This window comes from Mustelus asterias, chromosome 2 (genome assembly GCF_964213995.1).
Source record: "Mustelus asterias chromosome 2, sMusAst1.hap1.1, whole genome shotgun sequence".
NCBI classification, from domain to species: Eukaryota; Metazoa; Chordata; class Chondrichthyes; order Carcharhiniformes; family Triakidae; genus Mustelus; species Mustelus asterias.
In genome coordinates this window covers 133,462,775-133,479,507 of record NC_135802.1, presented here as the reverse complement: position 1 = coordinate 133,479,507, position 16,733 = coordinate 133,462,775, and the positions used below count along the sequence as shown (strand labels likewise).

The 16,733-nt window shown below is 43.3% G+C and overlaps 1 protein-coding gene across 1 annotated transcript in view; it reads right to left on the bottom strand.

The window, feature by feature from the left end:
* The window catches only part of kdm1b (lysine demethylase 1B), a 121,696-nt gene that overhangs the window by 83,409 nt on the left and 21,554 nt on the right, over positions 1-16,733 (bottom strand). The window contains exons 5-8 of the mRNA XM_078241908.1: positions 16,079-16,190; positions 14,507-14,623; positions 12,821-12,859; positions 1,920-2,133 (exon numbers count right to left, since the gene is read on the bottom strand). Of these exons, the coding sequence (XP_078098034.1) occupies positions 1,920-2,133; positions 12,821-12,859; positions 14,507-14,623; positions 16,079-16,190 (482 nt within the window). The remainder of the gene's footprint in view (positions 1-1,919; positions 2,134-12,820; positions 12,860-14,506; positions 14,624-16,078; positions 16,191-16,733) is intronic.

Below are 16,733 nucleotides of genomic sequence, written 5' to 3'. Positions count from 1 at the left end.
GATGTAACGAACAGTGGTTAAAGGGGAACCATTAGATGCAGCACATTCAGATTTTCAGAAAGCATACAATAAGGTGTCTCACAAAATTAGGGTCTGTGGAACTGAGAGCAATATAATCATGGAATCATAGAATCCCTACAGTGCAGAAGGAGGCCATTCGGCCCATCGAGTCTGCACCAACCACAATCCCACCCAGGCCCTACCCCCACATATTTTACCCGCTAATCCCTCTAACCTACGCATCTCAGGACTCTAAGGGGCAATTTTTAACCTGGCCAATCAACCTAACCCGCACATCTTTGGACTGTGGGAGGAAACCGGAGCACCCGGAGGAAACCCACGCAGACACGACGAGAATGTGCAAACTCCACACAGACAGTGACCCGAGCCGGGAATCGAACCCGGGACCCTGGAGCTGTGAAGCAGCAAACCACTGTGCTACCGTGCCGCCCCTTCCAGTGGGTGGAAGATTAGTTAACAGGCATAATATAGTGTGTAATAAATAGGTTTTTTCAGTTGGCAAGTTGTAATCAGTGGATTACCACAAGGATCAGTGCTTGGGCCTTAGTTATTTCGGTACTATATCAATTTACTTGGATGCTACCGGGACTTGATGGTTTGCGTTATAAGGAGAGGCTGGGACATTTTCCCTGGGGCACAGGAGGCTTAGGGGTGATCTTATAGAGGTCTATAAACTAATGAGGGGCATAGATAAGGTCGATAGCCAACATGTTTTTCCAAAGATAGGCGAGTCTAAAACTAGATAGCATAGGTTCAAAGGGTGAGGGGAGAGATACAAAAGGGCCCAGGGGGCAATTTTTTCCCCACATAAAGGGTGATGAGTGTCTGGAACAAGCTGCTAGAGGTACTTGTAGAGACGGGTACAATTCTGTCTTTTAAAAGGCATTTAGACAGTTACATGGAAGATGGGTATAGAGGGATATGGGCCAAATGCAGGCAATTGGGACTAGCTTGGTGGTTTAAAAAAAAAAAAGGGGCGGCATGGACAAGTTGGGTCGAAAGGTCTATTTCCATGTTGTAAACCTCTGACTCCAACCTTTAACTTAAATGAGGGGGCCATGTGTACAGTAAGTAAGTTTGCTGGGGATACAAAGCAAGGTAGGGTGGTAATCCACGAGGAGGATGAAAAGAGGCTTGAAAGGAATAATCTGCATAAGTGATTGAGCAAGAATATGGCAGGTTCAGTGCAATAGGGGAAATATAAGAAGAATGGTAAGAAGAATAGAAAAGTAGAAAGACCAACAAATGATAGTATTCAGAAAATATAGCTGTTCATGCCCACTCCTATTAACCATCCAGTGTTCCCTGTTGTAAGTCTGCAGGTGTAAATATCAGGCAAGGCCAGGTTCATTCCATGATGATCCATGTTGTTAAACAGCCTCTCCATATTCAACACAACATTCCAAAATGAATAATGACATGGTACCAGAGGATGCTCTGCAGCCTTGTAATCATTTCAGAATTCCATCTTCAGGAAAGGTTTTTCAAACAAAAGTATCTTGTTACCTCTAATTTATTTATTGTTACTCACAGTGTAGCTACCTCCTAGTTCTGACCAATTCACATTATCTTGCTTTCCCAGAGGGGGAAAGAGGAAAACAAGTTTGGAAGCATAATTTACAACATCTATAAATATGTGAACCCAACCACCCAGTCTTCCAGCTATGGGAAATTGTACAGAGGTTGCTAATTTTAACATGCAGGGATAGCTGTGGTGGCAATATAAATCAGGCTAAATTGTTTCATTTAGATTAGAACCATGTTCTATCTGTACTGAAAATTTCAGTTTTTAAGCACTTGTGTCAGAAACGAATCTTTGAAATGACCCACATGAAGTCATCATAAACGGACTCATATTATGGCTTGCATTGTTAGCCAGTTGTTCTGTGACATCTTACCAGGTGACTGCACATTGCTTTTGCTGTGTTCCAACGAAGTCATCTTCATACTAGAGAACTCATTGTGGAAACGGTTAGTGTTGCTGCAGGATGGACTCATGCCTACACAGTCTGGGTAGTAAGCACCAAGAAAGGGGGCTGCTGGACTGTCCTTCAGCAGCGGGGGCACAATCAGCATGGAATACCATTTATTATCTCCAACCTCACTCACTCGCTGTAAAAAAAAAATTCAACATTGTATGACAAGAGAAAATTCTCTTGTTTATATACATGGACCACTTATGGAGGCATAAACATCAATTATTTGGAGTTTAGTAGACAATACTCACTTGAATTGATTTTAAAAGTATTCATTATACACAGCTTATTTTTTGTTTAATTTTGCTAACTGAAAATTTACAATTGAATACGCTCAATTAAATAAATTTTATACAAATCAAGCCATTACAACTTCAAAGACAGTAATCAAAATGGGCACAAAATCTTGAAATTCACTATGGTTTATGCTTGATTAACAATTAAATTATTACTCATGTTATGAGTTTTCAGCCACTACTCTAGTACAATATATTTAGCATAAAGATATGATCAACTGGACCATTTAACAAAGGAGCAAAACAGCTTGAAAAATTTAAAATCAAAAGCATATACTCAGATTTCCAAGAACTGTTAAGTGGGCAAATGGACCTCTAGGGTATAGTACTGAACCATATAGACTAGAAGATCAGCTGTTCAGTCCCTGGTCTGTGCTGAATTAGTGGATCACTATTGAAAGAGCAGTTATAAACACAAATATTCAGCACCCTCTAGTGGGAAAAGAAAATATTTGACAGGGCTCTAGCTCTGATTGGATGCAATAAGCTGATAAATTCGCATCAAATTCAACTGAGATGAGCTTTGTAGCCAATTAGTCTGCCACTGCTCAACACAATAATGGTCACTTGGGAAAGATAGAACAAAGAATAAAGAAAAGTACAGCTCAGGAACAGTCCCTTCAGCCCTCCAAGCCTGTGCTAATCATAGAATCATAGTACCCCTATAGTGCAGGAGGCAACGATTTGGCCCATCGAGCCTGCACCGACAGCAATCCCACCCAGGCCCTATCCCTATAACCCCTTGTACTTATCCTGTTAGTCCCCCTGACACTAAGGGGTAATTTCATATGGCCAATCCACCTAACCCACACATCTTTGGAGTGTGGGAAGAAACCAGAGCACCCAGAGGAAACCCACAAAGACACAGGGAGAATGTGCAAACTCCACACAGACAATGACCTAAGGCCGGAATTGAACCCGGGTCCCTGACACTGAGGCAGCAGTGCTAACCACTGTGCCACCATGCCACCCATCATGATGCCCTAACCAAACTGGGGAAAAAACCTTCTGACATTACTTGGTCTGTATCCCTCTATCCCCTCCTTAATCATGTACCCATCCAGGTGCATCTTAAATGTTGCTAATGTGCCTGCTTCCACCACCTCCTCTGGCAGCAGGTTCAAGGCATCCATCACTCTGCACAAAAAACTTCCCCTGCACATCTACACACTCATCTTGAACCTGTGCCCCCTTATAATTGACACCTGTCTACGCCTCTCATAATTTTGCAGACCCCCATCAGTTCTCCACTCAGCCTCCATCTTTCCAGTGAAAACAATCCTAGTTTATTCAACCTCCCCTCATAGCCAACATCCTCGAGACTAGGTGAACCTCCTTTGCACTCTCTCCAAAGGTTTCATATCCTTCCAGTAATGTAGTGACCAGAAATGCATGCAATACTCAAAATGCGGCCTAACCAAGGTTTTATATAGCTGCAACATGATTTACCAACTCTTGTACTCATCAGCCCCAGCTGATGAAGGCAAGCATGCCATATGCTTTCTTAATCACCTTGGCCATCTGTGTTGCCACTTTTAGGGAACTGTGGACCTGCGTGCCCAAATCCCACTGTGTTAATGTTCTTAAGGTTTTGCAATTTACTGTATAATTCACACCTAAATTTGATCCTCCAAAATGCATCACCTCGCATTTGTCCAGATTAAACTCCATCGGCCATTTCTGTGCCCAAGTCTCCAATCTATCTATATCCTGTTGTATCCTTTGGCAATCCCCGGCACTATCAGCAACTCCAACAATCTTCGTGTCATCCGCAAACTTACTAATCAGACTCCCTACATTTTCCTCCAGATCATTTATATATATTACAAACAAAGATCCCAGCATTGATCCTCGTGGAACACCACGAGCTACAGATCTCCATTCTGAAAAACACCCTTCCACCGCTACTCTCTGTCTTCTATAACCAAGTAAGAAGTTTAACAACACCAGGTTCTATAACCAAGCCAGTTCTGTATCCATCTAGTCAGCCCACCCCGAATCCCATGTGATTTTAGTTTTTGCGCCAGTCTGCCATGTGGGACTTTGTCAAACACCTTACTAAACTCCATATAAACTACATCCATAGCCCTTCCCTCATCAATTATCTTTGTCACCTCTTCAAAAACCTCGAGATAGTTGTTGCAAAAGCACCCAAAGAACAGAAAGCACTTCACAAAGATGAAAAGGTGTTTTTTTTAAATAGAGCATTTACTCGGAATTCGGAAATGAGTTTAGTGCAGGATTCAGTTAGGCAACTATATTTTATTGTATAGTAAACTTTCCCAAAATTGCTAACTGAAAAAAAATTATAATGGATTACTGAACTAAACCTTTGCAAGTATTCACCAGGTATACTGTCAAAAGGTTTCCCAAATTAGATCCATCAAACATTCTTGATTAATGCTCTAATGGCTGGACACACTGAATATAATACATGTGATGACATTATGAAGTTTTCTTCTCATAACTACCAATATTTTTACAATGTATAATTTAATTCACATCTACGTTGACGTTTAGTTTCAGAAATTCAATCTGGCCTGCTCTTATAGATAGTGCTTCATATGGTTTCAATTTTTTTTTAAGAAAGCAAAATTGTGCAGTTGTTGGAAATCTGAGATAAAAACAAATACAAGATTATCAACCTGAAACAAATGTTCCTCTCTCCACAGGTGCTGCCCAATCTGCTAAATATTTGCAGTATTTTCTGTTCCTTTTGCCTCCATTTTAAAGTTTGGAAAGGTAAAATTGTTTCCATGTTCATTAGGTTAAGATTAACCTTTTCCCATTTGTCACAGGGTTAAAAATCTATTTTAGTTAAACAGGTCTGCAATGTGCTTTCATTCTTCATTTAAACAGACATTGCCCCTACATCTTTGCATGTCTGGAAGAAAGAAAGCACGCGAGCAGGGTGCAAGATAGAGTGAGTTGTGGGTTATGTAGGGTAAAAGGTTATCAGAAACACCTGATAATGATGTGACTAGGATGCTATGTTACATGACTAAGACAGATCTGGTGGGAAGCAGAAGTACCTCATGTTGGGTACTGAAATGTATCATCTGCAACTAAGCAAGAATGATGTTTTATGAATAACAGTCTATGTAAGCATTCTTAGGGTAACAGACAAATCCTAAAGAAACCGTCCTGCATCCCAAACCCAAGACGAAACACGTAGCCAAATAGTCTGCCATTACTACTACACAAGAATGGTCTCTTGGGACAAATGCCAAGAGGTAGTTGGTGATGACAGCAGGCAGAGTGTAAAGAACCACAAAATCTACGATTAAAAATCTAACACTGTTGCCTCACAGCGCCAGGGACCCGGGTTCAATTCTGGCCTCGGGTCACTGTCTGTGTGGAGTTAGCACATTCGCCCTGTGTGGGTTTCCTCCGGTTTCCTCCCACAATCCAAAGATGAGCAGGTTAAGTTGATTGGCCATGCTAAATTGACCCCCGTGTCAGGGGGATTAGCAGGATAAATGTGGGGTTACGGGGATTAGGGCCTGGGTGGGATTGTGGTTGGTGCAGACTCGATAGGCCGAATGGCCTCCTTCTGCACTGTAGGGAATGTATGATTCTATGACCTCCAAAACATTTGATAATTGAACAAACAAGATTTAAGAGGCGGCAGCAAAAAAAATGCAAATTAATTTATAAAAGACCTGTGGCAACTTCGACTCACAGACTATTGCAACTATGGGATCCTCAGAGAGGAATTCACAAATACTCAAGAGTAATTGGGATCCGAGACAAAACCCTGTCAGATATTTTGCAAAAAAAAGGAAGATTCAAGTCTCATTTAGCAGTATAAATAGTCTGATAGACTGAGCTGAGGAGGAGAATCAGAGTAATTGTCAGTGATGTCTCAATTGTATCAAACTGCTACAAAGTCAATAAAAAGGAATAAACTAGACGGGCCACCCAACATCAACCTAGGCACCAGTAATGACAGTGGCAAACTCAACCCTGTTGATGTTGCAAAGTCCTCCTTACTAATATCTAGAGGCTTGTGCCAAAATTGGGAGAGCTGTCTCGTAGACTGGTCAACCAACAGACTGACACAGTCATACATACGGAATCATATTGCACAATTTCCCTGACACCACCACCATCATTCTTGGGTATGTCCTCTTCCACTGGTAGGGCGGACCTAGCAGAGATGGCAACACAATGGCATACAATCAGGAGGGGGTTGCCCTGGGGAGTCCTCAAGATTGTCTGTGGACCACGAAGTCTTATGGCATCAGGTCAAACATAGGCAATGAAACCTCCTGCTGATTACCATGTACCATCCCCACTCAACTGATGAATCAGTACTCCTCTACATTGAACATCACTTGAGAGGTAGCACTGAGCATGGCTACTCTGGGTGGGACCATTTCAATGCCGATCACCAAGAGTGGCTCGCTAGAACCACCACAGACCAAGCTGGCTGAGTCCTAAAGGACATAGCTCTCGACGTGATCTGCAGAAGGTGGCGAGGAACCAAGAGGGGGAGAACATATTGGACCTCATCCTTATCAATTTGTCTGCTGAAGGTGGATCTGTCCATGGCATTATCAGTAGGACTGACCATCACACAACTCTTCTGGATACGGAGTCCTATCGTCACATTGAGGAAACCCAACACCCTGCTGTGTGGTATACCGCTATGCTAAACAAGATAGATTTAGAACAGATCTAGCAACTCCAAACTGGGCATCCACAAGACGCTGTGGGCCATCAGCAGCAACAGAATTATACTCAAACGCAATCTGCAACCTCATGGCCCAGCATATCCCCCCACACTATTACAATCAGGGGAGCGCATGCCAAGAGCAACACTAGACAGATCTGAAAATTAGGTGTCAACATGGTGGAGCTACATCACAGGACACTTGCATTTCAAACATCATAAACAGAGAGTGATAGACAATGCTAAGCAATTTCACAACCAACAGACCAGATCCAAGTTCCGCAGTCCTGCTACATCTAGTTGACAATGGTGACAGACAATTTAACAACTCACTGGAGAATGAGGCTCCACAAATATTCCCATCATCAATGGTGGGGGAGCCCAACACATCAGTGTAAAAGATAAGGCTGAAGCATTCACAACAATCTTCAGCTGAAAGTGCCAAGTGGATGATCCGTCTTGGCCTCTCTCCAGCATCACAGATGCCAGTCTTCAGCCAATTTGATACACTCCATGTTATATCAAGAAACAGCTGAAAGCTATGGACCCTGATAATATTCTGGCAATAGTCCTGAAGGCTTGTGCTCCAGAACTTGCCGCACCCCTAGCCAAGCTTTTCCAGCACATTTACAATACTGGCATCTACTTAGCAATATGGAAAATTGCCCAGGTATATCATGCAAAACAGGATAAATCCAACCCAGCCAAGTACCACCCTATCAATCTACTCCCAATCACCAGTAAAGTGATGGAAGGGGTCATCAACAGTGCTATAAAACACCACTTGCTTAGCAATAACCTGCTCACTGATGCCCAGTTTGGGTTCCACCAGCCTCTTTAAGCTCCTAACCTCCACTACAGCCTTGAATTCCAGAGGTGAGGTACGAGTGACTGCCCTTGATATCAAGGCAGCATTTGACTGAGTGCAGCATTAAGGAGCCCGAGCAAAACTATTGGAGTTAATGGGTATCGGGGAAAAACTCTCCACAAGTTGGAAACAAACCTGGCACAAAAGAAGATGGCTGTGGTGGTGGAGGTCAACCATCTTAGTTCTAGGATATTACTGCAGTTTCTCAGAATATCGTCCTGGATACAACTATCTTTAGCTGCTTCATCGGTGAACTTCCTTCCATCATAAAGTCAGAAGTGGGGATGTTGGCTGATGATTGCATAATGTTCAGCACCACTGATGACTCCTCAAATACTGAAGCAGTTCACCTCCAAATGCAGCAAGACCTGGACAATATCCAGGCTTGGGCTGACAAGTGGTAAATAACATTCGTGCAATACCATCTCCAACAAGAGAGAATCTAACATTCGCTCCTTGACATTTAATGGCATTATTATTGCTGAATCCCCCACTATCAATATCCTAGGGTTTACAATTGATGGAAAAGGTCCTTCGGGATGGGATTTACGACCATTTAGAAAGATGCGGATTAATCCGGGATAGTCAGCACGGATTCGTGAAGGGTAAGTCGTGCCTCACAAATTTGATTGAATTTTTTGAGGAGGTAACTAAGTGTGTTGATGAAGGTAGGGCAGTTGATGTCATATACATGGATTTTAGTAAGGCTTTTGATAAGGTCCCCCATGGTCGGCTTATGATGAAAGTAAGGAGGTGTGGGATAGAGGGAAAGTTGGCTGATTGGATAGGTAACTGGCTATCTGATCGAAGGTGGTGGTGGATGGAAAATTTTCGGACTGGAGGCAGGTTGCTAGCGGAGTGCCGCAGGGATCAGTGCTTGAAATCATAGAAACCCTACAGTGCAGAAGGAGGCCATTCGGCCCATCGAGTCTGCACCAACCACAATCCCACCCAGGCCCTACCCCCACATATTTACCCACTAATCCCTCTAACCTACGCATCCCAGGACTCTAAGGGGCAATTTTTAACCTGGCCAATCAACCTAACCCGCACATCTTTGGACTGTGGGAGGAAACCGGAGCACCCGGAGGAAACCCACGCAGACACGAGGAGAATGTGCAAACTCCACACAGACAGTGACCCGAGCTGGGAATCAAACCCGGGACCCTGGAGCTGTGAAGCAGCAGTGCTAACCACTGTGCTACCGTGCCGCCCTTGGTCCTCTGCTCTTTGTGATTTTTATTAATGACTTAGAGGAGGGGGCTGAAGGGTGGATCAGTAAATTTGCTGATGACACCGGGATTGGTGGAGTAGTGGATAAGGTGGAGGGCTGTTGTAGGCTGCAAAGAGACATAGATAGGATGCAAAGCTGGGCTGAAAAATGGCAAATGGAGTTTAACCCTGATAAATGTGAGGTGATTCATTTTGGTAGAACTAATTTAAATGTGGATTACAGGGTCAAAGGTAGGGTTCTGAAGACTGTGGAGGAACAGAGAGATCTTGGGGTCCATATCCACAGATCTCTAAAGGTTGCCACTCAAGTGGATAGAGCTGTGAAGAAGGCCTATAGGTGTGTTAGCTTTTATTAACAGGGGGTTGGAGTTTAAGAGCCATGGGGTTATGCTGCAACTGTACAGGACCTTGGTGAGACCACATTTGGAATATTGTGTGCAGTTCTGGTCACCTCACTATAAGAAGGATGTGGAAGCGCTGGAAAGAGTGCAGAGGAGATTTACCAGGATGCTGCCTGGTTTGGAGGGTAGGTCTTATGAGGAAAGGTTGAGGGAGCTAGGGCTGTTCTCTCTGGAGCAGAGGAGGCTGAGGGGAGACTTAATAGATGTTTATAAAATGATGAAGGGGATAGATAGAGTGAACGTTCAAAGACTATTTCCTCGGGTGGATGGAGCTATTACAAGGGGGCATAACTATAGGGTTCGTGGTGGGAGATATAGGAAGGATATCAGAGGTAGGTTCTTTACGCAGAGAGTGGTTGAGGTGTGGAATGGACTGCCTGCAGTGATAGTGGAGTCAGACACTTTAGGAACATTTAAGCGGTTATTGGATAGGCACATGGAGCACACCAGGATGATAGGGAGTGGGATAGCTTGATCTTGGTTTCAGATAAAGCTCGGCACAACATCGTGGGCCGAAGGGCCTGTTCTGTGCTGTACTGTTCTATGTTCTAATTGACCAGAAACTCAACTGGCCAGCCATATTAAATACTGTGGCTACAAGAGCAGGTCAGAAATCGGGAAATTTGCGGAGGGGAACTCGCCTCTTGACTTCCCAAAACCTATCCACCATCTCCAGAGCACAAGTCAGGAGTGTAATGGAATATTCTGCATTCGCCTGGATAAGTGCAGCTCCAACAACAGTTGAGGAGCTTGACACCATCCAGGACAAAGCAGCTCGCTTGATTGGTGTCCCTTCCACACACATTCCCACCCTCCACCACAACAACGACAGCATTGTGTACCATGTACAAGATGGACAGGAATGGACCACAGCCCCGTTAAAACATACAATCACTACCATTTGGAAGGATAACGGCAGCAAACACATGGGAACACCACTACCTGGAAGTTCCCCACCAAATCACTCACCACCCTAACTTGAAAATATATCACTGTTCTTTCACTATTGCTGGGTCAAAATCCTGGAACTCTCCAACAGTACTGCGGATGTACCGATACTACGGGAACTGTCACGGTTCAAACAAAAGGAAACTCATCACCACCACACCACCTTCTTAACGGGAATTAGGGATGGGCAATAAATGATGTCCGAGCCAGCCACATCTACATCCTATAAATGAATTTTTAACAAGTCCAATAGGGAAAAAAAGTGAAGCCATTCAATTTGTTGGACAAAAAAAAAAGAACATGCAGTGAAGAAAAAGCTTGGGTAATCAAAAAAAAAAGCACGACAACCGTCGTCTTGAGACAGTGTGTGTGTGGAGCGAAAACTCTGCGCAAGTGGAAAGAATATATCCTCCACTACCCTAATGCTTCCCCCTCATTGCCCTAGTCCCTTGCCCTGCCACCATCCCCTCCTCCCCTCCACAAAAATACCTACTCCCCAGCCCCTTTCTCCATCACACTAAACCCCATTACGCCCCCATTGCCATAATCCCTCCACACGCATTGCCTTAAACCCTTGACCCCGCCCCACCCCCTTCGCCCTAATCCCTCCCTCCACCCTAATCCCCACCTCTCCCAATACCCTTATCCCTCCTTCCCCCAGTGCCCTAATCCCCCCCATGCATCGCCCTAATCTCTCCTCCCCCATTTGCCCTAATCCCTCCTTCCCCCACTCCCCTCCCCCATGGCCTTAATCCCTCCCTCCACACCAAACACCACACCCTTCCCCCATTGACTTAATCTCTCCCCATCATCCGAATTCCCACCCGCCCCCCTATCACCCTAAACCCCTCACCTCCCCACATTGCTCCCCACCCCCTCCCCCAATGCCCAATCACTCCCTGATCACCTCCATGCCCTAATCCACACCCCCCTCCACAATTGCCTTGCCTCCCCCAATCACTCCCCCGCAATGCCCCAATACCCCCCGCCACAATGCCCTAATCCCCCCACCCCCTCCCACTATGCTTGCATTGCAATCTCCTTTGCATTGAGAAAATTGAGTGACAGCTTTGCAGAATACGCAAGTACAGAGCATGACCCAAGCATCCTATAACTTGTCATTTTAATTCTCTGCCCCCTCCCACTTTTCAGTTCTTGGCCTCCTACACTGTTTTAAAGATATTCAGCACAAACTCAAGGAACTGCACCTTATCTTCAAAGGAAACACTTTATAGCCTTTCAGACCCAACAATGAGGTTATAACCTCTGCCTCATTTTATTTTTGGCTTTTGAATGACAGCTTTTGAAGGTTATGATTATCCCACTTAGACTTATTCTAGACTCCTCTTTTGTTCCCTTATTTGTCTCATTAGCATCACTTTTTGCCTAACACCATCCCTGATGAAGGAGCAGTGCTCCGAAAGCTTGTGATTCCAAATGAACCTGTTGGACTTTAACCTGGTGTTGTGAGACTTCTTACTGTGCTTACCCCAGTCCAATGCCGGCATCTCCACATCATGGCTAGCATCCCTTTTGTTATTTAATTTCTCCTGCCTTCCACCGGATCAAAACTCTGCCCTTTTATTCTTTCCTTTCCTCACCCACTTTCCATCTTGCTTGAAAATTGCTGTATTCCTAAATAGTCCCAGTTCTGACCGAAGGATCATTGACAACAAATATTTACAATAACTTATACTGTAACAAAGCATTCCAAGGACACCAAGCCAAATATGGAGATATCAAGTCAGATGACTGATAGCTTGGTCAAAGAAGCATGTTTTAAGCAATGCATTAAAGGAAGAAAGTAAGACAGAGAGGTGTAGGGAGGGAATTCCAAAGCTTAAAATCATAGGCAACTGAAGGTGCAGCCACAAATGATGGCATGATCTGAACCGTTTACTGTTTCTATCCATAGTTGTTACCTGACCTGCTGAGTATTTCCAGCATCTTATGTTTTCACTTCATATTTCCAGCACCTGTAGTATTTTTCTCTTTTAAAGTTCTCCTTGTTTACAAATTCATCTATAACTTTAACCACGCCTCTCTCCAAAAGCTCTTTCACCCCCAAAATAAGTGATCCTATAATTCTGGCTTCCTGCATATCTCCAATTTTAAAAACACAACACATAGCAGCTATGTTTTCAGCTGCCCAATCCCAAAACTCTGAAATTCCCACTCTAACCTTGCTACTGCCCTTTTCTTCAAAAAGTAATTGCTACAACCTACCTCTGTGACTATCTGTTTTAATATCGCCTAACATGTTCAGTTTTGTTTGATAATGCTCCTGCTGGGCACCTTGGAATGTTTTTACCACATTAAAGGCACTATAATAAATTTAAGTTGCGTTATTGTCTATTTAGTTTAGGAACATTATTTAATTAGGTTCTATAATTAATACTTACCATGTCTTCAGACAGGGAGCATGGATCTGAATTTTCACTCTGGATGGACATAAAGAAGTCAGTTATTTTGCACGAAGTTTAATGATAATCACAAATACATATTATTCCAACATTACTTCTCCCCACACATACACCATTCCAGATCAAAAGGGATGGCAGCTAAGCTACTTCCAGGTAATTATTGTCATTTGGAGACCAAAGCAGTCTTCCCATGGGGAAACACCTACTCTTCTGGACACCTTCTGCGGGGCCTGATGGGAGATTAAAACATGACAGCACAGTGGCTAGCACTGCTGCTTCACAGCACTAGGGACCCAGGTTCAATTTCAGCAGGGGTGACTGTCTCTGTGTGGAGTTTGTACATTCTCCCCACCTGTGTGGGATTCCTCCAGGTGCTCCAGTTTCCTCCCATAGTCATAGTCAAAGCTGTGCAGGTTAGGTGGATTGGCCATGGTAAATGTGCGGGGTTACAGGGTTGGGTGGAGGGGAGGGCATGCTGCGATGCTCTTTCAGAGAGTCAGTGCAGGCCTGATGGGCTGAATGGTCTACTTCTGCACTAAGGATTCTATGGAATAAGAACCATCAAGGCTAAATGTTTTAAGTGACCATAATACACATGACTATACTAGATTTTTCTGACATCAAGGCAACAGAAGTGTGCCATGTGGTTGTCAATGATATTTCATCATTACCAGATAGCTATGGAGTCCCTATCTCTGACAGCCAAGCACACTAAAACTCCACTCATGCCCGGTGCCCTCTTCCTCTGCAGCTGTCAGTTCAGAGATGACTGGAGAGCAGCAGACCCCACACCCCTAGTTCGCTGCCTCTCCCTTTTCTTCTGTGCTCTCTTCAATTAAGGAAAGAGATCTCTGAGTAAGAGTAATGGCATGTGTTGAATGGCTGGATAGTCAGCATTAGTTGACAGTGATTATTAGGGAAAGGCATGACATCGCATAAGATGAAGATGACAATCAATGGTCAATGGACAGATGAGGATGGGAGGAAGTAGGCAGATACAAAAAGCAATGGGTATACTTGCAAGTTAAGTTTGTGAGGAGTGATTTGCTATTGTACTCCAAATTCTAAAGTTCATCAAATTGCATATTTGGAGTGTTCCTTTAAAAACTGCAGTTGAAATTGATTCATGCAGGCAATAGTCACACTCATGAATCAGTCAGGAAACCAGAAATAAGATAATGCAATGGTGAGGTTGAAAAGCCACTGATAGAGCAACGTTGCACCTATCTTCAGACTTACTGCATATTAGTGGACTATGCTCTCTCCCCCCATTCCCACCCCCACTACTTCACCAATTGCATCAGGAGCTTAATCCAGCTGAAAATTTCCCTGTTGCGCCAGGAGGAACACTACCTACACCATGAATAAAGTAAAATGACCGATGGATCCTCTTCTGACTCTGAATCTAACTGCCATCAGCTTTCAGGGGCAGGTACAGCGTCTAGCATTCTGCATGACCTAAATGATCATGTACTAAAACAGGGTTGAATTTGGGCCTAGAGTAATGTGAACAATCTCAAATCTCTTATGGAAAGCATAGTACCCATAACAATCAGAGTGCTCATCAGCTAGTTCTGGCTGTGGAACAGATTTTCTAGTACTATTTCTAAATTGTTCCATATTGCTTACAAATAAGTATGATGATGATTATATATTGGACTTGACCTTAACAGCAGTGTGAGTTTTCATGCCACAACGGTATGTTTTTGCTGATGCTGTGGTCATATGGACATCTCTTGTTAGCTGACGCCATTTTGCACAATCCGGCTTTGTACATTGTACCTATTACAGACAAACAAAATACCAATAGCATTATTTGGTGCAACAAAACAAATGTGTTGTTAATTAAATAAAGAGGTGATGGCCTAGTGGTATTATCACTAAACTATGATCCAGAAACTCAGCTAATGTTCTGGGGACCTAGGTTTGAATCCCGCCGTGGCAGATGGCAGAATTTGAATTCAATCAAAATATTTGGAATTAAACATCTACCGATGACCATGAAACCACGGTGGTACCGTGGTTAGCAATTGCTGCCTCACAGTGCCAGAGACCCGGGTTCAATTCCCAGCCTCGGGTAACCATTGTGTGGAGTTTGCATTTTCTTCCCGTGTCTGCATGGGTTTCCTCCGGGTGCTCCTGTTTCCTCCCACAGTCCGAAAGATGTGCTGGTTAAGAGGATTGGCCATGCTAAATTCTTCCTCAGTGTCAGGGGGATTGGTAGGGTAAATACATGGGGTTATGGGGATAGAGCGTGGGTGGGATTATTGTCCATGCAACTCAAATGGACTGAGTGGCCTCCTTCTGCACTGTAGGGATTCTACGATTTCACCCGAACAGGCACTGGAGAATGGTGACTAAGGGATTTTCACAGTAACTTCATTGCAGTGTTAATGTAAGCCTACTCCAATAAATAAACTTTAAAACAATTGTCAGGGAAAACCCATCTGGTTCATTAGTGTCCTTTAGGGAAGGAAATCTGCCGTCCTAACCTGGTCTGGCCTACATGCGACTCCAGAGCCACAGCAATGTGGTTGACTCTCAACTGCCCTCTGAAATGACCTAGCAAGCTACTCAGTTCAAGGGCAACTAGAGATGGACAATAACTGTTAGCCAGCCAGCAACGCCCATGTCCCATGAACAAATAAAAAATACTGGCTTGTGCTAGAGTATTACAACAAAATAGGTCACAGAACATTCCAGAGGTAGGAAATGGTCTAATCCAAGAAGAGAAAAAGGAAAGGAAAAGTAATTCACATTGACCTACACAGCGGATACAGTCACGTACTCTCCAACAGTTAATCCACTAGATTTGACAAGTAACTATAGATGAAACTAGCTGGAAAACTTTTCTTTTAGGCCATTCTTATCCACTTTTGACTGCCCTGCTCACCCAAAAGATGAAATTTTCACAATCTCATTGGGATGGGAGTCATATCTTCTGAACACTTCAGGACTACAGAAAATGAACCTGATGGGCAACATGGCCTCCTATCCTATACTGACCTTGGAATCTGCAGTAAATATATCATCTCTTTCATAATCAAATAGTTAGCAAAGCTGGTGCTTCAGAAATTATGAATAGCACAAGAAGTTCCCTTTCATACATTAATTCGAACCTTTTCATTACATGGCATTGAAATTTCTGTAGTGTCACAATTTTTTTTGTCTTTGTATAATCACAAAAACTAATTCAAACACTAATCTGGATTATCAACTTCTGTTTATTGAACTTACCCAATAAGGAACCAGTTGATCAGACATAAATGCTTTGAGGCTAGGTTCACTTTTGCCATTACTGGTCCAAATTCTTTTCCAGGTTGCATATTTCTCATATCCATCTTTGTGGCTAGAAGTTTAAAGAAATTAGACAAATCAATATAGGTGAAATTTAAATTATTCAAAAAAATGAATGAGGTACACTTTTGCTGCAAATATTAAAGATTTATATATACATTAAAGGCATGGATTATTTCCAGTTAGTGCTTTTATTTCCTTGCCATGCTCATTAAATATATTATCTTCAATATTTACACAACTAATACTTTTTTTAAAAAATATTTCATGGGATGTGGGCATAGCCAGCTATGCCCACATCTTCTTGAACCACTGTAGTCCAATTGGTGCTGCTAAACGAAGAGAGTGTTTCAAGATTTTGATCCTGCGACAAGTCAAAGAACGGCAATATATTTCCAAATAAGGATGGTGTGGGGTTGGAATGGAACTTGCAGGTGGTGGTGCTCCCATACATCTGCTGGATGGTAAAGGTCGCAGGTTTGGAAAAAGCTGTCAAAGCACTGGTCAGTTGCTGCAGTGCATCTTTTATGTAGTATACACTACTGCCATTATGCATCGGTGGAGGAGGAGTTGAATGTTTAAGTTGATGGATGGT